The sequence below is a fragment of the Fomitopsis serialis genome (genome assembly GCF_022376445.1).
Source record: "Fomitopsis serialis strain Sig1Antser10 chromosome Unknown B0H18scaffold_4, whole genome shotgun sequence".
NCBI lineage: Eukaryota > Fungi > Basidiomycota > Agaricomycetes > Polyporales > Fomitopsidaceae > Fomitopsis > Fomitopsis serialis.
The window spans coordinates 1,187,730-1,207,831 of record NW_025954964.1 but is presented as its reverse complement, the minus strand read 5'-3'; the positions used below and the strand labels follow the sequence as shown (position 1 = coordinate 1,207,831).

The 20,102-nt window shown below is 56.6% G+C and overlaps 9 protein-coding genes across 9 annotated transcripts; 6 read left to right on the top strand and 3 right to left on the bottom strand.

The window, feature by feature from the left end:
* Nucleotides 1–309: 309 nt before the first annotated feature.
* Nucleotides 310–1,308, top strand: B0H18DRAFT_951180 (uncharacterized protein; the record flags this gene model as incomplete). The annotated part of the gene is made up of 1 exon (XM_048042011.1): nt 310–1,308. The coding sequence occupies one exon, from the start codon at nt 310–312 to the stop codon at nt 1,306–1,308; it is 999 nt and encodes a 332-aa protein (XP_047899350.1).
* A 569-nt stretch (nt 1,309–1,877) lies between these two features.
* B0H18DRAFT_976993 (uncharacterized protein) lies at nt 1,878–2,760 on the bottom strand. Its single transcript, XM_048044211.1, has 5 exons — nt 2,643–2,760; nt 2,500–2,590; nt 2,283–2,452; nt 1,979–2,232; nt 1,878–1,924 (listed from the first exon to the last, which is right to left on the bottom strand). Exons 1-4 carry the CDS (start codon nt 2,643–2,645, stop codon nt 2,008–2,010), a joined length of 489 nt encoding a protein of 162 aa, XP_047899349.1. The 5' UTR covers nt 2,646–2,760; the 3' UTR covers nt 1,878–1,924; nt 1,979–2,007.
* Nucleotides 2,761–2,795: 35 nt separating this feature from the next.
* On the top strand, nt 2,796–3,964 carry B0H18DRAFT_976991 (uncharacterized protein). The gene is made up of 3 exons (XM_048044210.1): nt 2,796–3,137; nt 3,206–3,357; nt 3,417–3,964. The coding sequence occupies exons 1-3, from the start codon at nt 2,890–2,892 to the stop codon at nt 3,716–3,718; spliced, it is 702 nt and encodes a 233-aa protein (XP_047899348.1). The 5' UTR covers nt 2,796–2,889; the 3' UTR covers nt 3,719–3,964.
* Nucleotides 3,965–5,792: 1,828 nt separating this feature from the next.
* Nucleotides 5,793–7,411, top strand: B0H18DRAFT_1082401 (uncharacterized protein; the record flags this gene model as incomplete). The annotated part of the gene is made up of 6 exons (XM_048031528.1): nt 5,793–5,985; nt 6,043–6,112; nt 6,161–6,264; nt 6,329–6,572; nt 6,627–7,269; nt 7,334–7,411. The coding sequence occupies 6 exons, from the start codon at nt 5,793–5,795 to the stop codon at nt 7,409–7,411; spliced, it is 1,332 nt and encodes a 443-aa protein (XP_047899347.1).
* A 33-nt stretch (nt 7,412–7,444) lies between these two features.
* B0H18DRAFT_421271 (chromatin associated protein KTI12) lies at nt 7,445–8,757 on the bottom strand. Its single transcript, XM_048038026.1, has 5 exons — nt 8,485–8,757; nt 8,272–8,432; nt 8,135–8,214; nt 7,924–8,086; nt 7,445–7,872 (listed from the first exon to the last, which is right to left on the bottom strand). The coding sequence occupies exons 1-5, from the start codon at nt 8,654–8,656 to the stop codon at nt 7,549–7,551; spliced, it is 900 nt and encodes a 299-aa protein (XP_047899346.1). The 5' UTR covers nt 8,657–8,757; the 3' UTR covers nt 7,445–7,548.
* A 1,104-nt stretch (nt 8,758–9,861) lies between these two features.
* B0H18DRAFT_421263 (uncharacterized protein) lies at nt 9,862–12,077 on the top strand. Its single transcript, XM_048038025.1, has 7 exons — nt 9,862–10,497; nt 10,562–10,632; nt 10,685–10,800; nt 10,869–11,091; nt 11,160–11,793; nt 11,854–11,970; nt 12,043–12,077. The coding sequence occupies exons 1-6, from the start codon at nt 10,354–10,356 to the stop codon at nt 11,929–11,931; spliced, it is 1,266 nt and encodes a 421-aa protein (XP_047899345.1). The 5' UTR covers nt 9,862–10,353; the 3' UTR covers nt 11,932–11,970; nt 12,043–12,077.
* A 282-nt stretch (nt 12,078–12,359) lies between these two features.
* B0H18DRAFT_976980 (uncharacterized protein) lies at nt 12,360–12,755 on the top strand (the record flags this gene model as incomplete). Its single annotated transcript, XM_048044209.1, has 1 exon — nt 12,360–12,755. A coding segment is annotated over exon 1 (188 nt), but the record flags the coding sequence as incomplete, so codon positions are not given.
* On the top strand, nt 12,524–15,113 carry B0H18DRAFT_421237 (uncharacterized protein). Its single transcript, XM_048038024.1, has 7 exons — nt 12,524–13,021; nt 13,073–13,751; nt 13,798–14,090; nt 14,146–14,250; nt 14,307–14,456; nt 14,566–14,664; nt 14,722–15,113. The coding sequence occupies exons 1-7, from the start codon at nt 12,740–12,742 to the stop codon at nt 14,929–14,931; spliced, it is 1,818 nt and encodes a 605-aa protein (XP_047899343.1). The 5' UTR covers nt 12,524–12,739; the 3' UTR covers nt 14,932–15,113.
* Nucleotides 15,114–15,971: 858 nt separating this feature from the next.
* B0H18DRAFT_868820 (uncharacterized protein) lies at nt 15,972–18,984 on the bottom strand (the record flags this gene model as incomplete). The annotated part of the gene is made up of 3 exons (XM_048039969.1): nt 15,972–18,193; nt 18,248–18,745; nt 18,852–18,984. The coding sequence occupies 3 exons, from the start codon at nt 18,982–18,984 to the stop codon at nt 15,972–15,974; spliced, it is 2,853 nt and encodes a 950-aa protein (XP_047899342.1).
* Nucleotides 18,985–20,102: the final 1,118 nt, after the last annotated feature.

Sequence of the window (20,102 nt, the reverse complement as noted above, 5' to 3'; positions counted from 1 at the left end):
GACCACCATCTTGAGGAGACAAGATTCGCTCATACAAGGGAGGTAACGCTGTGGCTTGATGAAAGTGCGTCATCTCCTCAGTCTTAACCGCAATGCCTGGATTGTCAGCCCCGCCCTCACATCCTGAGGAAGTGCTACTGCCAGCCCTCGGCTGACAGCCCTACGGAGCATAAAGCTTGTGCGTTGGTGAGCAGATCTCTATCTTACTACCGCCATCTACTCGTTGGCTCTTCCTCCGCTGGTCCCTCAAGCAACAGAACTCCAATCGCGTCCGGCCTCGCATCTGTCTTCACTGTGCCTGGTTTCGCTATGCTCGTCAAAACTGTGGTAGTCTGTCTCTCGCTCGCCGCCGCCCTTCCGGCCTCCGCAGCTCCAGCCCCGTTGGCAACCTCGACAGTCGTCAGGCTTCCCGAACTCATCACTATGACTGTTGGTTTCGTCGCACCCACAGAGATCCCCGATCCTGCGCCCACCTCCAAGTCCTCCGCCTCCGCCCACCGTATGCCGGGCATGGACAGTCGCCTGCCCGGGATCTCCGACGCCGAAGAATACGTCCCGGGCCTCTCGGGCATGGAGAACAACGCCAGGCTCCCCGTCGACGCCTCGAGCCTCCTCCGGCGACAAATCCGCATCGACAACTACGACGCGACGAACAACAACATGACGCAGCCCCTCCTCGGCGGCGCGCACCGCCTCCTCGCGCGCGGGAACAAGAAGGCGCAGAAGCTTCAGGCGGCGCACATGAAGACTGTCCAGGCGGCTGCCCAGCCCACCAGTGCGCCGGCGGGCGGCCTGCCGCTGGGTGCGGCGACACCTATGAAGGCAATATCCTCTGGCGTGCAGGGACTCGGAGCGACGAGGATGGAGAGCTCAGATGTCTTCCACAAGGCCCTCGGCGCGGCTTTCGACCCAATGGGCGCACTGCAGGACACAAGCCCCTCCTCCACGAGCACGTCCTCCGCTCCCAAGGCAACCTACAGCAAGACCACGAATGCCGAACCTCTACCCGTAGGGCCGGGCTATACCACCGACACGATGGACACCGTCCCGGAGCAGGCGCCGCCGAAGTCGAAGCAGAAGCGCCACTCGTTCATGTTCGATCTCAACGGGCTGTTCCCGGAGCCGCCGAGCACGACGATGGACAGCCTCGCGACCCCGAGCCCAGTGCAGGCCTGGCAGAACGACGCGCTGTTTGAGCTGGACAGCAACCGCAGGCCCGACCCTGCGTTCCCGCACAACGTGACGAGCGCGGCGACAAATGTGACGGGGACGGCTCAGGGCGTGGCGGGTAATGCTACGAAGGCTTGATGTTGCGAACAGTACCAGCTTGAATAGTACTGAGCGCATGAACCTTATGTGACAAACCTATCACGACGACCGGGAATTAATACCAGTCCCATTCTTGAACGAACATTGCTAACGCACAATGCTCTCCGGGGACGACGGTCCACAGGTGCTGATTGCATCGACCATTAGACCAGCGTGGGCAGAGAAATAGCCCAGACGGTGCTTTCCAATGAAAGCAGATCAACAACGCCTGCGTACGTGCGATTGGAGCAGAATCAGGAGACGAACGGTGTCCGCACAGGCGCGGAGGACCACATTGGTATACATACCGAGGGACGGTGGCATCAACAGTGACTGCCGCTAACTTGGACTTACTTCCCTGTTCAAAATGACCGGCGTGATTGTTACGCGCAACTAGTAAGTTAGATATGTAGTGATTCCGCCTTCTCTGACTTGACCGCCGAGGCGATAGATGGTGCACTGGTCCTGCTCTGCACGCGAGGTCAACAGCCACATCCGAAGCCATGCTCACAAAATTTCAAAGGTCGGCTTCCCGAGGCGAGACTGAGGGCCTCAGTGAGGGCACCAGTGTTCAAGGTAGATGATGGCTGGTCAAAGCCGCGTCGACATGCATTGTCTGTGATCCAGTGAATGGGGATAGTAAAGTGCAAACATTATACAGCAAATATACTTCTAGCGAATGTGCGCAAGTAAAGCAGGTTAACTTGACTTGCCCTCTGAGCCAGGTGGTGGTTGTGACGGTGGAGGTTCTGGTGTTGACGGTGTCTCCGCCGCCTTCGTCTCGGCTTCTATTCGCTCGCGTGCCCGAACAACTTTTGATTGGATATAGTGTGACCACGCAGATGGTTGTGGTGCTTTCTGGCCTGGTTGAGGTTTTGGTGGTGGCGGCGGAGGCGAGTTCGCTTTGAATAGATGCTCGTAACGCTAGTGGAGAGATGAAGCACAATGTCAGCTTGGAAGGATATAATGCTCACCTCCAGTACCCTCGTCATAGGTTCCCCCTTGTTCACATTCAGAACCAAATGCGCCTCGTCCAACGTCATTCGGTGTTCCCGCGTCAGCTTGTCTGTTATTGACCCTGACGTAGCGTTCCCGACGCCGGCGGCGTCACCACCTATTGCAGCCTGTGGTCTGTATTTGGCATCTTTGCGATACTCAGCACAGGCATACACATGTAAGTAACGGCCGTACTTTTTATTGCCTGTCTGCTCGCCGCCGCGAATGCCTTGCCGAAAATCTGGGCACCTGCAATGGCAATCTGCACAATGACCTTCGGAGACGACTGTGAACCAGTACCTCAGTGATTTGAGCTCAAAGGATGTCTAACTGCATACCATCTGCTGGTTCTACTTCAGCAGGAGGACGAATAGCTGGAGATGACAAGGTGTGGTCGCGGACAGACGGCGCGTCGCGGAAACTGACGCGGGACCCGCGGCAGCGACTTCAAGCTGCCCAAAGCGCGTGGCACGTGGCTTTACTACTCTCAAAATTTCCCGTGTACGACCGTCGACCGCGTCGGTGCGCAACTTTGCGACATCCACTTGGACTGGCACTATCTCGGAACTGCTTTGGTCCACAACAATGTCTCAAATTGTGGAGAAAAAGGCCAAGAAACGCAAACACGCGGCCGCTGACATTGACGAGGCAGAACCGTCTACCAAACGACACAAGAAAGAGAAGGACAGGTCGAAGAAGAGAGACAAGGGCAAAGGAAAGGCGAGCGAGGAGTTTCGAGTAGTGCGCGCGTCGATGCACATCTCCATACCTCCTGTGTTCTCGAATAGCCTCCGTTCGGGTGCGGAGGAAATGCTGGACTCACTGCTCATGAGGTGTGCTATCATGCTACTGCGTCGAAGTCATCTTGAGTGAATGGGAAGGTCTTCGCGCGTTTGCCTAGATATATACCAGCCCTTCACGGCGTCGTCCTCGCGCATGACAACCTGGAGTTTCTGAGCTCAACCGCTACGCTGAAGGCAGATTGTCCATTCGCGAATTGCCAAATCGCATTCGATGCCACAGTATGGAGTCCACACATTGGGATGAAGCTAGGTGTGTTATCCTGCGTCGCTTGTGCCACGGCTACTTGAGTTAATGCATTACCCTTCTAGTCGGCAAAGTCAACTTGTGCTCTCCAGACCACGTCGCTCTACTCGTACACCGTACATTCAATGTCTCAATACCTCGACATCACATACCAACCGATCAATGGGAGTTCGAATACGGGCCTGCAGACAACGATCCTGAATTCGGCGCGGACGCCCCACAAGACGGCGCCAACTCGGACGGCGGAACAGCCAACATGGAACGGGGAGGGAGATGGGTGCACGGTGTTACAGCGGCTACACTTGGTGGGGATGATGGTTACATCGAGTTCACTGTGGTCGGGTATGTTGCTCCATCCCAGTCTTGAGAACACCCTCTGACCTCCTCGCAGTCTCACCATAGCGAACCAGATGCTATCTCTCCTCGGCTCAATACAAGTCGATCCATTCTCTCCTGACCACCAGCCTGCTCCACCGACACAAACTGCGACCAGTTCGCGCGAGGTATCCCGTGTGCTCGCTGGACCTATTGAGGACGACGTCGCCGTCGATGAGCTCGACCTCGACGAAGGTATGGGCACCGACGAGGAGGACACCTTCGGCATGCTTGGTCGGCTAGGTGACGAGGCGGCAGCGCGGGAGGCAGAAGAGAGGGAGAAGGAGAAGCGGGCGGCGAAGCGTGAGAAGAAACGCAAGCGGATGGAGGATGGAGGAGCAGCGGGCGGGGTGTCAGAAAAGCCGTCGAAAGAGAAGTCAAGAAGGAAGAAGGCTTCATAACTTTGACTCACATCCACGCGCAGCTGCTCCTCTGTTTGTAGCATTCTTCGGTACTTTCGCGGACATGAAGCACTGACCATCGGTCCTTAGTCTCGTACATCTTCTCGGCCATGGCATCTGGGTAATCTGTGGGCTGCGTGAAAGCGACGGATCTCACCGCAGGTATCCTGATTGCTCGATTTGCCTCAGGTCTTCAGGCATCGTCCCTTCCTCCACAAACTCAAGTCGCGCAGGTCTACATAGTCCCCCACATTGTGGACCATTTGTCTGAGCATCTTCGAGAGTCGTCAGAAATCTGGTCATGCCATTCCTAGCCCCGTGAGTCAGCCCTCCGAAGCTTAGTCGCTCACATAGATAGGTTCGTACGACACATGAACGTGCCTCACTCTGTGAACGTACTAGGACGTGCATTAGTCGCAATGCATCCGCGTTCTCCACTTCTTATTCTCAGATCCTTGCCCCTCGGCGGACCTCGAATGTACCCACGGGTTCAAAGATAGCGACGCAGGTCGTAGCTTCTGGTGCGCCGTAGCCCTGGGACATGACAGGTGAGTCTGGTGAACAACTTACGTTTGAACGTTGAACACTAGTTGCCCGAACAGCACCGCCCTCCTGCTGCTCATCAAGCCAGTTACACGGTTACCGTGCCCTGACCGTGCCCTGCCGCTTTGCGCCCAAGTCTCCGCAGGTCTCAGTACTGCGCTCTGCAATCAACGCCCGCGGCCGCAACATATTGACTATGTCAGATGCTCCACCCGGTCTTCATCGGGCACGCAATGGCGGTGCTCAACAACTCAGTTCCTGTACACACAATCTGCCTTCGGTTGGTCATAGGCGGAAGTTTCAAGGCTTGGCAAACTAAGCTCCCTCTCACGCAACGGGCCGTTGCAGGCTCTGGTGCTGGTGGGTAGGTTCAGTACGTATTTGCGGTGTCCGTATGCTATACATTCATGAGCTGCCTGGGAACTTACTTCCTAGGTTAGATGCAAGCCTCCCATCTACAATAGTGCCGTGCGGATGTCTTGCACTTCACGTCGAAGACGATTTTCAAAGCCTCCATCCACACCAATACGCTCTGGGGGATCCTTCGCGCTTCTGGAACACGATGGATTGTCATTGACGTATTCAAACGGGATGGTCTGCTCAACACTCCCCTGCCTCCTTCCTTACTGTGAACGCAATCAGTGCACAACAAGGAACAAGCTTGGGAACTGCCCCGGAGAAACGTCTTTGCCTCGAGTTACAGCGCCGTGAGTGATCAGCGCCGTGCAGAGTGCGGCTGTACTTAACATGCCCTTCCATGGCCAGGGTCTAAAACGCTCAACACTGCGGACATGACGTCCGTTCGCATACCAAAAGAGTCTCAGCGTGCTATCTATAAGGTAGACATGTAACTTGATGGTATGCTTCTCCTTACCCACCAGGCATATCCTTCCCTACCGCGATACTGCTGAGAGCCCCGCGCCGGCGATGCGACAATCCTCTAATCACCCACGTTCACGTTCAAGCTCCCTCGATTCACCTGTTGACGATGCCGACGAGTATTTACTTTCATCAGCTACACACTTGGCAGGCTTAGACAAGAAACCGCCTTATGCAAGACGGCGACAACTACGCTTTGCACTGCTCGCGCTACTTGTGCTCGTTTCCGCGGCCCTTGTATGGATGTGGCTATTCCTCAGAGGCCGCGTGGGCTTAGCAGAGCCCATCCTGCGTGCACTAGCAAAGGATTCTGGGCTTCCGCCGTTGTACTCTGAATACCATCAGCTGGAACTCAGCTTACCGCAACACGACGTGGACGCACAGGCGTCCGATGGACATCCAGTGAAGTACCTCTGGATAGCAAATCATATACGAGGTACGAGTTCTCGCACGACCTCGCATCTATGTCCCATTCAGCAGTAGAATCACTCAGGCAACGGCTGGGGAAATGCGATGCAGGATTTACTCCTGAATGCCTATCTGGCTTACCGTTCAGGTCGTTCGTATGTAATCTAATATGTTCTTTCGCCAGTTAAGTAACGTATCCTTAGCTTTGTCTTCAACAACTACACTTGGGAGGAGGGCGTTTCGGACTACTCTCTGTACAACTTCAGGCCTATCCCTGCGCGAATACCTTTGACTGCGTTGATACAGGGTACGCGGTGCAGTGGTTGATTTGGCGTCCGGATATGCTGACGTCTTTCATATCCGGTGTATAGGTCCTATCGTCGGGGCGCCCTTTACTGCCGACCCCGAAGCTCCTAGAGCTGTCATGAAAGAATTCTGGGACAAAGTCTGTCCTAACCCAACAATTATACGGAACGAAGACGTTCTCGCCATGATGGATAGCGATAGGCAAACCACCGCGTCCTCGACGCTACAGAAGTGGCTTGAGGTGCTGAAAGCCATCGATGATCCATGTGTGGAGGTCGCAAAGGACCCGCGGCAGATCTTCGACATATGGTAAGTTCGTGTATCTCTCGTTCAAGTGGCAAATGCATAATTGTGGGACGACAGGATTCTCCAGGATGCAAGTCGCCTGCTCGACGAATGGCCTTCGTTCTCTCAGTCGCCCATCTTGAAAGAGTTCGGATGGTCGCCGCTCATAGAGCTAGCCTTCGACATGAACCGCGAGCTGTTTGCGCCGTCGACCATCTGGCAGCCATACACATCCTCCACTTCGCTCGGCGTCATGAATAGCGCCGAACGATATTCGTCAATTCCGGGTCTCCTAGCCGTACACATCCGACGTGGAGACTTCGTGCGACACTGTAGACGTCTCACAGAATGGCAGGCCAAATTCTTTGGCTACAGCGCCTTCCCGTCGTTTCCCGACAAGTTGCTAGTACCCGAAGACGCATCGCCGGCAACGAGAGCAGAGATGTACCATCTCCATTGCTTCCCCGATATTCCAGAGATCGTGCGAAAAATAGAAGAGGTCAGACGCTCCGAAGCTGGACAGGGAATTGAGAATATCTACATCATGACGAACGGTCCAACCCCTTGGATAGCCGAACTTAAGAAAGCTCTGCGGAACTCGTTCGAGTGGAACAGAGTCACCAGCGGCAGAGACATACTGGTGAACCACGAGCAGGAGTACGTGAAGCAAGCGGTTGACATGCTCATCGGGCAGAGGGCTCAGGCCTTCATTGGCAATGGGGTACGTGGTGTCCCAGGCTCTCAAATGACATATCAACGTTTCAACACTCACTCTCGAACGTCAGTTCTCTAGCATGACGGGCCAAGTGTCCATGTTGCGCATGGCGAACGGCTTCGCACCTAACACCACTCGTTTCTGGTAGAATTTTGTTGTAAAGCTTCCACATCATGATGATTAGAACGAATATTACCAGGGGACTGTCGCCTTGATTTAGAGACAAGGCACGGTCATAATGATGTAACCTATACATAGATTATTGTTGACAAGATGGGTTTTGCGTCATGGCCTCAAGTTTCCTTCGATGTAGACAGTAAATTTCTCGGCTACGCTCTCCTCGCTCCAATCCACTTGCCCTTTCTCGATTGTGCCCAGTGTGATTGCCTTCTTGTGCACAGTGACGAACTGTCGTTTCAGACGTTGCAGCTCGGAGAGGGTGACATTCCGCGAGGGGAGGGTGATGCGAGGTCTGAGGGTCTCACTGAGCGAGAGGGTTATTGGACCGCCGGAGAGCTGCGACGCTGCTTGCTCCGCCATAATAGCAGCGACCATGGTTGTTGCCGTGTTTTCCAGCGTCCTCAGCGCATCCGTGGGTGCTTTCGGAACCTGAACAGTCCAATTACAACACGGTTGTATCGAGTCTCACGACACGCTTACTGCTTGTGTGCCTGCATTAGGGGGTTTGACCGTGCCTTCTGTGATCGCTTTCCATATTTCATCTGCCGGTACGTGTTCGTCTGTCCACGGCACAGTAAAAAGTGGAGAATCCCATCTGACCATCGAAGACGGTTCTTCAAAGCGGAGGAGCAAATTGTCGAGTCTGTCGTACTATCAGAGTAGAATATACTACATGGAAGGGATAACGTACATGTCGGGAGAATACTGTTTTCCGTCCGCTCTCGACGCATTCCATTCTTTGCAAAGGTCCGGCATAGCAACCACATAAACCTACTTGCTCTTTGTCAATGCTACAGTTCTGGATTGATGATAGATACTGCAACTTACTGTACATACTCGTACTTTCATTTCTCTCGCGACGCAGTACATCTGGTAACGAAAGCCTTTGATGTAGTTCATCGCGTCAACTATGAGAATGGTGCCTTGCCCCAATCCCCTTTGCATCGCAGTGAAGAGTGCCGCTCGAGCAGGCTTTTCCAGTCGGCCATCTAGGAAGCCATCAATTGTTTGAATACATGCAACAGGCTATAGACTAAGTACCACCGTATACGCTGCGGTCAACGTTCAGGTCATCGTCAGAGATGATGGAAACCTTCAGCCTCGGGCCGGGATAGCTAGGGTCCTGTATCCGGGATTCTAGTTGTGCCTTGATTTGGTGAGCCCGTCTAGACTTCCCCGACGAAGGAAATCCAGATATGGTGATCAAAGCCATTGGGTACCTTCGGGATGTCTGTAGCGGTCAATTCGAAAGATAATGCCGCAATATCTGTGGCTATCTGAGCGCCGCAGAAAGCTGTAGGGGCGTGTTCAGGCGGAGGCCAGTGATGGCCAGGTTGGGCGGTCGATAGCCATGAGGTGACGTCCGCGATTGCCTTTCTGGGACAATATCCGGCGACCTCCGACGAGACTTTCCTTTCATTCAGTACTTCCAAACTGCCGAAGTGTAGTCTGAACTTTACATTGAAATCTGCTCGAAGTGTTGGACATGACTTCGCCTGGTTCTCAGTACTAATGACGCCCTCGCGCAACATACGGCTGCCGGCATTGGGGGCACTACTCAAAACTACTCATTAGGGCGGATTTTCCGAATGACGCAGTGACGAATGCATGACTTGGATGCTCCTTTCTGGTATACTTTGAACCACGTTGTGGATATCAGAACAGTAAGTCGCATTTGAAACGACATGACCTGGGCCCGGCCAGCATAAGTCTGACATATCGAACACAGCACCACAAAGTACTTGAGTACGAATTGGAACAAGCACTGGCCTCGCTCTACGGTCATGATAAGCACACCGGTGTGATGCGCCTCTTGGGATGTGATACGGATGCGCCAGGGGATTTCGCAAGCAGATCTCAAGACCGTACTGTACGCGTGTTTCCCCACACAAGCCTTGTGGATGTTTGTTTCTTGACGGTAGATCTGATCTGAAAGCTTGATTTCTGCGCAGGCGAGTCCGTGCGAACAGGTCTCCGAGGTTTCATGGCAAAGGTGTGATCCTCTCGGACTGTCGCCTCCGCTTGCTACCAACAGAGCCTCGCAGCTTGTCAGAAGCACGTTCGGGTGCAGGTCGTTGGTAAGGGTCACATCGCATCTACAGCATCATCCCTCCCTGGCCCTCTCACTCATACATAGCATTGCGCGCATAAGGACCGCAGGCTGTTCATCCGCTACTTAACGCTGTTATGAGAGTGCCGAGCGCCAGGCAAGCGAACGTCTTTAGTCTCTTCTCGGAAGAAGCTGATGCCCGATATGCCGTTCTACATATTCCATCTGTAGGGCGTACACAGGTCTCTTACCGTCGATCACCGACTGTCAGCATGAGGCTTACCTCATGGCTGTGAATGCCACCTGACGTCTGCAACACCGGTGCTGCAACAAGTGCCCTAGGCTGCAAGACGTTCTATTGCGGTGGATTTAAGCCGACTGGGACGAGCTGGTGTCCGAACTTGATATCACTGACTCAGTCTTACCGAGGGACACCGCACCTACGTGAAACGTCTCTCCGCGGGGCACGTCACGACCGCAGGAATTCCTATTTGCGGACAACACATGTGTGCGAAGAGCTATGGAAGTCAATTGGCAACTCAGAGCCGATTAAACTCGGCCACCTATTTAGATCGAGCCCGCGGAACCTGCTGCGCCCTCGAGTTCTGTCCTCACGCATCACTCACGGCAACTGCAGATGCAGGACTCTCGTAGAACGCGAGAACTGTGCGATGCGCACGAACTGCGGCTGCTTCCACTCCAACAGGAAGATGTTTGCCCGCGTCCTGGGTCCGTACGCCTGTCGAGACGCTACACGAAATGCTCCGTAAGCGTACTCCTTGTCTTGTGTGCCGTCGTACTGCTCAGCAAGGTGTACTCCCCCGATGCACTCGAGCGTATATACGGGGACATGAGGCTGTATGCGCCCACGGAGCATTCGAGGCTGCCATCTCTCTTTGCCAAGTACAGCGAGAACGAACGGCGTGTCTCTAGGCAGGATATCCGCCGATGGGACGAGCAAGGCCGACAGGAACACTATCTCCGGATACCCGCTCGGAAGCAGCGTCAGTGAAATCAATAGTCCTGTTCACCTTTTGCATGTCTGAATCTATGGTGCCTTCGAGACAGGCTCGGGCTGGGGCCCCATTCATGCAGGAGCTTGTTCTTAGCTCCTACCTTGCCAGCCGTACCGATCGGATGTATGTGGAGACGATCTGCCCGCGTGCACTGACTGACTTGTATAACCACCAGCCTCGCTGTGGACAATTTCACCTGGCACGAGGATGGGTGGATGGACTATGTCGACCATGGCCACCCTGGTCACTACCGTAGGCCGGCTCAAATACCGCTCTCAGCTGTCATCCGAGGTGAATTGTCTATCTGACATTTGTCTCGGGTCCAATCGGTTGACACTGAGTGCTATCATGAATTTCAGCCGCGACACCAGCCACTAGCGACCCACAGATGGTTCGAGCGATCGGGCAAGACCTATGGGATGATCTCTGTCCGCATACCCGGCTGGTGCACGGAGCAGAAACGAACTCACTTCCTGGGAGGCACCCGCAGGCTTTGATGTCGTTGACAGAGTCGGCGAACGCCGTGAACAGCTCCGGTGACCGGTGTATGGAGCTGTCGGAACTTCCGGCTACATCGGACGGGTGAGTGGTCTTCGTCAAACTCCTCTCCGGTTGTGGCCACTTTAATAAAATACCTGTTCATACATTAGCCCCGGGAGTATGTTGCTTGACATCTGGCCGACGTTGTCGAGCTCAGCCATCTTGACGCACTTCGGCTGGTCACCTCTCGTCGAGCTCGTCTTCGACATGAATCGCGAATTGATCGCCCCAGTCCCCGAGCTCGAGCCCTACCTGTCGTCCCTGCCCTTCACCAATAGCTCTGATCGCTACCACCCTATCCCGGGTCTGCTCGCCCTGCATGTACCGCGTGGCATATACAAGGACTACTGCCGAAGCGTCGTCGCCGGAAGCCAGGCGTTCACAGGTTTCAATGCTTTCCCCTCGTATCCACACTCTGTTGACCCGACGGCACTCACGCGCCTGAACGACGCAGAGCGCGCGGCAGCATATCATCGTCGATGCTACCCGATTATCCAGGAGATCGTCAAGCGCGTGGAAGGTATCCGGAAGACGGAGGCGGGGAAGGATCTGCACGTTGTCTACGTCATGACGAACGCGCAAACTCCGTGGGCGCTCGAGCTCAAGACGGCGCTGCGGCGTATGGGCGGGTGGGAGAGCGTCAGAAGTACGCGGGACCTCGTGCTGAATCGCGAGCAGCGGTACGTGAAGCAGGCGGTGGATATGCTGGTGGCTCAGCGGGCGCAGGTCTTCGTTGGCAATGGGGTGAGTAGACGTCTTATTACAAAACGTTGTGCGCATTGACCACGGCATGATTTGCTTTAGTTCTCTACTACCAGTGGGTTGGTGGGTATGCTCCGGATGGCAAATGGGTTTCCTGTCGAGTCAACGCGGCACTGGTAAGATCTCCCGCGTAGCATTAGTTGTCATGTGAGATGTGGTGTAAGTATTCGGTTCAGTCCGCTTTACTCTTGAGATCTCATGTTGATTGTTGCTGTGCTCTCGTCGTGCAAGCATGACAATAAGTCTCACTCCCAGTCAAAGCAAGCACACTGCCAGCCCAGTGAGCCGCTTGGAATCCGGAGATCGGGGTAACACCGGCTTGACACCGGGACCGCGAAACATGCGACAACACGCGCCACGAGGTGGTCCGTGCGCATGTCTCGCGGGTCTATATAAGGCGTGCCTCGACATCTTGTCCCGTATTCTTGTGCTCGGGCACGTACTGTCGCCAGTGAGGTCTATACCGAGGCACAGTCTTTTGCTGATTGCAAATTAAACATCCGAACACGTCTGTTGGCTTTGGCCTTCAGCAATTTTTGGAAACCCCCACGTATCCGATGAGGATTTCTGTCCGAGGATGTGTACGAACAGTGGCATTGGATGTGATGTAGAATGTCTTGTGCTACCCATTGTGACATGTATTCCATAGTTTTGAGGTCGCTCAATGGAACCAATAGTCCAAAGATTGAAATGCGCGTATTCGGCTCAGTGCAGGATATTCTGAAGGTCAGCGGGTCAGCGGACGTCCTTGAGCGTGCTGTTTTCTTGAGCGCGGACCAAGCTCGGACACGACAACTTAAGTGAGGTACCGTGCTGAGTCTTCCATGTGCCTTGGGCAGGTGTTTGGCATGTGGACATAATGTGGCAGATGCGGTGAGGGATATGGAGGCTTCGCGTTCAGTTCCGTGCTTGCTTCGCGGGATGTTGGATGAGTGGAATGGATCTTCTGCCTTTCTTATGCCCCGGACTGCGCTCTCGAGGGCCATGTGTGGGCGATTTCCGCGAAAGTCTAGATCATCAAAATGGGCGCTTTCTCCAGGGACCTTGCGGGCCGTTCTCACGCGCGGCAGACGCGGTCGGCGGGATTGGCATCACAGACATCTCTTCCCCCAGAGCAACGCCGTCCATCGCTCTTCTTGCCCTCTTCGCTCCTCTTGCCCGCGCAGGGCTCGCCATCATGGCTGCCGTAGACGAACCAGTCAGGCCACAGGTGTGTTATCGCGTCCACAATGTCTCCTGGCGGTGTCTTAATGCGCAATAGGACCCGACACAGGACTCGGTGGCAGCTGGCGGCGACGTCGCAGAAAGCACCGCGACCGACGCGTCGCCAGCGAGTCCGCCAACCGAGGGTATTCAAGAGGGTGAAACTGTGGATGAAGTTGCAGACGCAGCGCCTGCGGACGTCGCGCAGTCTGCGTCCGACACCGTCGACCCGCCGCCCGCTCCAGACGAAATTAATGCCACCCAGGATGGTGCTTCTGCTTCACGACACTCCTTAATTGGCAACGGTACAGTGCAGGCCCCTCCCCAGCCAGTGACCTCGACTGGGCAGGAACCAGCGACGGCGACGACGACTTCGAACAACACGCACGAGACAAACACTGTCCAGGCGGACGAGTCGGAGAAGGAGAGGCCCGTGCTGACCATAGCGACGCCGCCGGAGAAGCGGCGGCGGGAGGCGCGGGAGGTGTCCGAGGGCGCGCACACAGCGTCGAGCACGACTGAGCGGCCGTCGACGCCGCGTTCGGCACGTACGTCTTGCAAGCGTGCGAAGACGTCCCTGCTTGCAAGGATTGTGCGCGCATGCGCGTCGTGTACCCATCCATCTGGACGCAGCCATGACATCGACCTTAGTGAGGGCGTGCGCTCCAAGGTGAGCGAGAAACAGTCGACGAAGGACGGCGAAGAGCAGCAGCGAGAATCCTCTGACTCTGCTAGTGGTATGTATTCGGCTTGCTCACCAGATGTCCAACTGACGTTCCGAAGCACCACATACCGCGCTCACGATAGTTTCGCCTGCTCCCTCAGATGACTCTGAGGTGATTGTGCCGGCCACGCCGTCGCGCCTGCTCCCGATCTCAGAAACGCATGGCGTAACAGCGGGCGCGGTGCAGCCCCCAGGCTCGACAGGACACGATCTCGTCATAGCCAACGACCAAGGCGACGACTCGGACAGCTCGTTCACAGAAGAAGAGGTCCTGAACAACCTAATCCATCTGGATGCGGATACAGAAGAGCAGATGCTCATACAGAACGCTGGTAACGGGATTCCCATTGTTGTATGTCCGAAAGTCCGCGTGTACATCTCCGTTTCCGACGCATATATGCATCCAGGATGGTGTCCCGCAGCCATTGCTCCCACCCATTGCCCCCGAATTCGTCGGGCGCAAGTGTCTGGTGCTCGACCTTGACGAGACACTCGTGCACAGTAGTCTGAAGGTCCGTCCAATAGTCGGCGAAGTATAGTATTATCTCATTGATTGGTGCGCATATAGCCCGTACCGTCTCCAGACTACATCGTACCTGTCGAGATCGAGTCCTTCTGGCACAACTTCTACGTGCTCAAGCGTCCGGGGGTAGACGGGTTCCTCAAGCGGATGGGAGAGATTTACGAGGTGGTGGTATTCACGGCGAGCTTGAGCAAGGTGCGTGCTCTCCCGCCGCACGACGGTCTCTCTTCTGTCAGCATCCATTGTTCATGTCCATGTGTTTCCTCTACGCGTCTGCTTCTGTGCGTTCGCTGTGACATAACAGTATGCCGACCCGGTCTTGGACAGACTTGACCCTGACCGCTCAGTTGCGCACCGGCTTTTTCGTGAGAGCTGCTACAATCACCGAGGCAACTATGTCAAGGCAAGCCGCCACATCCTACTGTCTGCGAAAGCTTGACGTGACCGGATCTTTCCACAGGACCTCTCCCAGCTCGGTCGCCCAATCCAAGACACGATTATCATCGACAACTCACCAGCGTCCTACATCTTCCACCCCAACAACGCGGTCCCCATCTCATCGTGGTTCAACGACCCGCACGACACCGAACTTACCGACCTCTGCCCGTTCCTCGCGGACCTGGGCCAGTCGGGGCACGACGTGCGGGGGATCCTGAACCCAGTCGTGTAGCCCGCCTCAACGAGCGTGCTCGGTATGCGCCGCACGCGCACGTTGGCTGGCGCTGGTCGTTCCGGTCAAGTGCCAGTCGCGACATCCGTCTCCCGCGAGCTTCAGCTCCGGATACCGTTGCCTGGCCGCACACGCCCTGCAGCGCGATGGCGGCAGGCGGTGAGAGCACCGGTGCCTGCTGCTGCAGCATCGCGACACAAAAATTACAGCCCCCTTCAGAACAAGTCTTGCTGCCGCACACCACACCCGTACCATATACCCCGCAACAAGTAAAGGATCGTTTTCCGCTAGCCTACTCGCTTCCATTGACGCGTGCTGCTGGTTCGCACAGACCGCTCTCCTGGTAGAATCGCCCACCCGGCGCGTAGACGCCCCTCTTCGAATTTTAACCACCACAATCGCTTGCCCACCGCCGTTCTTTGCGCATGTACGTCCTCGCCACGGTTCTCATGTGTGCCGCCACCCTAACTTTGGTATGCAGGTGCCACACATATTTATACGATACCCTTTTCCATGCTCGGGCCCCATGCTTGTCGTCTATTTTGGCTACTCATGTGATGACGCACCGATACGAATACATGATGAATTCCTATATTGGCATTGGTGTGTGTGAAGGTTCCTGGGACGACATGGCAGGTGGCAACGTACCCCAGTGCGCATGTTACCCTGTTCGATGAACCTGCCGGCCGCTGGCTGCTAGACGGCCGGAATGATACCGTGCCGGGCTACTGTGCCAGGACTCTGCAGTGCCTGAGAGGCCCTAGAGAAATATGGTAAGTTGCGAACCAGAACGACGTCAGAGGCTATCCCCGTCCCCAGCTTCGCGGAGTCTTTCCTCGTTGAGGAAGGGACGCTAATGTTCCTTACGCATGCAGCCGTGCTCGAAGATAGCGGCTTTGTCATTTCAAATCGTTACTGTTATATATTCAGAACACGATCGCTCTTGCTTGTTCCCCACCCCTTTCCACTTTTCCCCGGTTACACTGAGATACTCGCACAAGACACCCAACACGCGGAGCCAAATATCTTAAGCACATCTATCACCGCCTCTCCCGGTCCCTCTTCCCCTCCTCTTCATCGTCCCATGGGCTGAACGCAGGCTTCCGTGCGCGAGGCAACGACTGGAGCCACGAGGGTCCCGGAGGCAGGAGCGTCCTGCTGGCCGCCTCCGCACCCAGCGGCGCCGCGGCGGCATTGACATGCGAGGGGGACGACGGCATGCTCCTGAGCGAGACCTCGCTCAGCGTCGGGAGCCGCTCGAGGCTCGTGTTGGTCGAGCTGCCCAGCACGCGCTGGAGCGCCTCCCGCTCTGCAGGCGAGGGCGCAAATGCGCGCATGGTGATCGACGAGAAGAGCGAGTCCGACTCGGGCGTGACGATCTGGGGCACGCTGAGCCCGGGCGGCTTCCCGACGACAGGGTCGAACGACGGGCCGCCGGACGCGGGCGCGGACTGGGGCGGGAAGAACGACGGGAGCGACTTCTTCTGGAGGCGGAAGACCTTCGCCTCTGGGTTGAGCCCCTTCCTCTCCTTCGGGTCCACAGAGTTCCAGCGGCGGTGAGCGATGCTCGTCTTGTCTTCGAGCTCGTGCGCCTTGATCTGGGGAATCGACTCAGGGTCAGAGATCGTTCGACTCGGCGCCGACATCATCGAACGCGGGCTATCCACGGTCTCGCTCGCCAGACGGCGCCTGACGGAGAGGGGTGGCAGGCGGATCTCGAAGGGGTCCTCCCGGTCGACGCCATCGAACGACGGGTTGGTGATGGACGTGGGCGAAGTGGTGATCGCAGAGGGGTGCTCGACAGGTGGCTGCAGGGAACGATGCGCGCGCCAGTTGGGGTCCATTACGTCGTCCGCATCTGACTGGAAAGACCGCGACATATCCTCCATGCTCGGAATGCTCTCAAGTGAGCTGATCAGGCTCGACGGAATGAGTGAGGTGCTCCGGGGAGAGATGGCCTCGCCACCCTGCATAGTGCCGGAGGGCGGCTCGGCATCAGTGTCGGCGAAAGGTGAGAAACGAGTCGAGATGTTCGAGAGTGGCGTAGAAGAGTTCTCGAGGAGGAAGGGGTATTGAGGTCGGACGAACGCATCGTTGTTCATACCCTCAGGACGGAGACGGTCGCGGAAGTTCGAGATACCGCCAAGGGAGAGCGTCTTGGGCCTGGGTGACACAGCAGACCTAGGCTCTCTTACACTCGGAGGTTCCGTGACTTGGACAGAAGGCGGGAACTCCAATCCACAAGACATGTCAGTCGGGAGCGTAGTGAGCGGATCCTGCACCTGAGTCTGGCTTTGGCTGTAAGCAGTTGTGGGCGACCAGAGCGTCGTATCGTCCTCTTCAACCGTCGGCACAACATGAAGAGGATAGAAAGAACGGTCCTGCTTCCTCAGCTCCGCCTGCTCCTTCGTCCTCCTGAGCCTCTCTTCCTCCTGCGCAATGCTCTCCTCAAGCTCCTTCGCCCTCAAGCTAAGCGCGGCAATCACATCTTCCGCGACCCTGATCTCCTTCTGCTTTCTCTGCAACTCCTCCGCCGCCTCGCGTTCCGACTTCTCCCCCTCCTCCTGCGCTCTGCGCACGGCATCCTCGTCCTCCTTAATGCGCTCCTCCAGCGCCCCCATATCTCTGTCCAGCCGTTCCATGCGCCTGCTGGCTTTGTCTCGTGCGCTCTCGGCGACCTTGAGCCTCTTCTCCGCCTCCCGCTTCCCGCTCTCCGCGGCGCGCTTCTCGTCCTCTAGCGTCTTCGTCTTCGTCTTGAGCTCCAGACGGCTCGCGTCTTCCCCGCGCTTCCGGGCACGGTGCTCATCAAGTTCACTCTGGATTGCCGCGTGCCCCTGCGTCGCCGCTGAATGGAAGTCGGCGAGTTGCGTGCGGAGGTCGACGACGGCGCCGTTCGAATGGGCGATTTGCCGCAGGATGTCGGTGATCACAGGAGATTGGTCGAAGAGCGAGGTGGACGACGGCGAGTAAGATAGGCTCGGTGTGATCTTGAGGACATCGTTAGCAGTGCACGATGTGGCCTGCGGTGAAGTGTGATTGGTCCGTGGAGTGATTTCGCAGCGCGAGCGGTCAGTCTTGGGCGATGTGGCGGGCTGGCGAGGCGCGTGCAAGGGCAGTGATGCAGACTTCGGCAGTGGCGGTGGTGTAGTACTTCGCAACGAGGTAGTGACAGTGCGCTGAGTCGGGCGTTCTGTGCCTCTGAGCTTCTTGTCCGAATCTGTGGTAGGCAGATGCAAAGAAGCAGAAGCGGCGAACGGGAGGCCTACGCAGGTATATATATAAACAACGATCGGTGCAGTCTCGTGGTGACACGTACCGTCATAGCTTTCCAGACTGTCCAGCGCTTTGAGATCGAGGATGCCAGAGTTGAGCCGCTCCGCGTCCTTCTGGTCGATGAGGGCACCATGCCACCAAGCCCGGATTGTGCCTCCACGCCACCATCGTCCGAACGCACCGATAAACCATGAGTCGTTGACCGTTGCTTGTGCGGCGACGGTTGCGAGAGTGGCACTGCCATGCGGGCTCGGAAAGACAGCGGCAATAGTGAGGACGCCGAAGCTGTGTGAGACATGCTTAGGGGTGCGTAAGGATATAGAGGCGCGGTTGATGAAATGAAAAGGTGGTTGTGGGTCGCGATCTCTACCAGGCTTGTGCGCGATTGGAGGCGATCGCCGAGAATGCGAAGCGTGCGTGCCCGCGTCCTTGGAGTCGCCTTCATCATCCTGGTTCTCGTCGAGTCGCTTGAGGTGTTGTCGGAACGATTGTTCCGTGAGGTAATGTCGAAATGAGTTCTCCGATGGGTTAGTGAGATAGGCTGCAAAGTCGACACAGCACAGACGAGCCGCACGGATGAATGTGGTCGAGGAGATGGTGGCCACTCGTAAGACACCAGGCGAATGAACTCAAGATAGGCTACGCACCCAGCACCAGCAGCACGATCACGAAGACGGTGGCGAAAAAGACCGTGCGCATGTCGACCTTGCGGAGGAACATGCCTACCGAGAGGTAGGGATGCCCTCCGTAAAACATGGCACTCAGCCCCCCAAAGACCATGGTAAGGGCGAAAAGAAGAGGGCGCCTCCCCTCAGGGTGTACGCCGGGTTGGGTGGCTATGCCTCGAGGTGGGGCGGATGCAGACCGGCTAGTGAGTTGGGTGGTCGACACTGTTGCGCGGGGACCGGCGAGAGCGTCCCCAGCGATGTTCGGTGCGGCAGAGGCGACAGGGCGGACGGCGGCGAGAAGGAAAACGGCAGACGAGGCGGCGACGCAGAAATACGCCCACAAAACTTGCCCCGTCCACTCCCGTCACATGACCCACCGCCCGACCTCGGGGCGGTGTCTCCGGCTCCGAACGCATCCGGATCACCGCTGATCTCAGCCCGCGCCCCCGCCCGACCCCCCGCCGCACCCATCGCCCCCATCGCCCTCGCCCTCGTCCGAGCAGCGCCCTCGCCGTCGGGCACAGCGCACACGCTATCGAGCCTCAGCCCGCAACCGCCGCCCACCATCTGACTCCTGCCATCCATCACCTTCCATCACCTCACCTCCCGCGCGTCAGCAGCATGTCTTCGCGAACAACACCTGGTGCGGCTCTTGCTATCGATGTCTTCATGATGCGCTATGGCTCCATCTCGCAGTGCACGAGGTCTCTCTGCGTCCCATACAGAGCTAGATCGACGTTCTCATCTCCAGGTCCCACATGAGCCTGCGTTATCTGCAGTGGAATCGCCGTTCGCAGCCGCAACACCCACGGCGAGAAGCAGCGTCGCTATCCTTGGCGTCGTCGAGTCGGCACCGTCCGCACGATGCCATCTCGATCTGGTAGATCATGATGGTCTTTGCTCGGCGCCTGCTACCGCATCGCCGGCCTCGCAGCAGCTCGCAGCCCACCACGCAAGGAACATGCCTGCATGCATGGGCCTGCCGGTGGGCTGCATGTCGTGTGACTGCTTCCCAGTGTACGTCTTCTGGCTATCACACAATGCTTCGTGACCATGTCGCGGGCTTCTAGCGCATCGCGAAGTTCCTCTCTTTCTGGAGGCGTTTGTCCAGCTGGTCATGCTTTGTCACCACCATAAGTAAAGGTGGTACTCCCATTCCTGTCAACCGTACACGTACAGCTCATCTTCCCCAAGTCCTCGCTATTGCTTCTCTTACCATCGAACCTAATA

Bases quoted from the DNA above. Each gene is read 5' to 3' on its own strand.
- B0H18DRAFT_421263 (XM_048038025.1), top strand. From the start codon at position 10,354: ATGCGCCCACGGAGCATTCGAGGCTGCCATCTCTCTTTGCCAAGTACA. The intron at 10,801-10,868 runs GTGAATTGTCTA...CATGAATTTCAG, and splicing joins GCTCTCAGCTGTCATCCGAG to CCGCGACACCAGCCACTAGC. The intron at 11,092-11,159 runs GTGAGTGGTCTT...TTCATACATTAG, and splicing joins CTTCCGGCTACATCGGACGG to CCCCGGGAGTATGTTGCTTG.
- B0H18DRAFT_421237 (XM_048038024.1), top strand. From the start codon at position 12,740: ATGAGTGGAATGGATCTTCTGCCTTTCTTATGCCCCGGACTGCGCTCT. The intron at 14,251-14,306 runs GTCCGTCCAATA...GTGCGCATATAG, and splicing joins TCGTGCACAGTAGTCTGAAG to CCCGTACCGTCTCCAGACTA. The intron at 14,457-14,565 runs GTGCGTGCTCTC...GTGACATAACAG, and splicing joins TCACGGCGAGCTTGAGCAAG to TATGCCGACCCGGTCTTGGA.
- B0H18DRAFT_421271 (XM_048038026.1), bottom strand. From the start codon at position 8,656: ATGGCTTTGATCACCATATCTGGATTTCCTTCGTCGGGGAAGTCTAGA. The intron at 8,215-8,271 runs GTAAGTTGCAGT...AAGAGCAAGTAG, and splicing joins TGAAAGTACGAGTATGTACA to GTTTATGTGGTTGCTATGCC. The intron at 8,087-8,134 runs GTACGTTATCCC...ATAGTACGACAG, and splicing joins AAACAGTATTCTCCCGACAT to ACTCGACAATTTGCTCCTCC.
- B0H18DRAFT_976991 (XM_048044210.1), top strand. From the start codon at position 2,890: ATGTCTCAAATTGTGGAGAAAAAGGCCAAGAAACGCAAACACGCGGCC. The intron at 3,138-3,205 runs GTGTGCTATCAT...GCGTTTGCCTAG, and splicing joins CTGGACTCACTGCTCATGAG to ATATATACCAGCCCTTCACG. The intron at 3,358-3,416 runs GTGTGTTATCCT...TTACCCTTCTAG, and splicing joins ACACATTGGGATGAAGCTAG to TCGGCAAAGTCAACTTGTGC.
- B0H18DRAFT_976993 (XM_048044211.1), bottom strand. The intron at 2,453-2,499 runs GTACGGCCGTTA...AGTATCGCAAAG, and splicing joins GAGCAGACAGGCAATAAAAA to ATGCCAAATACAGACCACAG. The intron at 2,233-2,282 runs GTGAGCATTATA...TCTCTCCACTAG, and splicing joins CTATGACGAGGGTACTGGAG to CGTTACGAGCATCTATTCAA.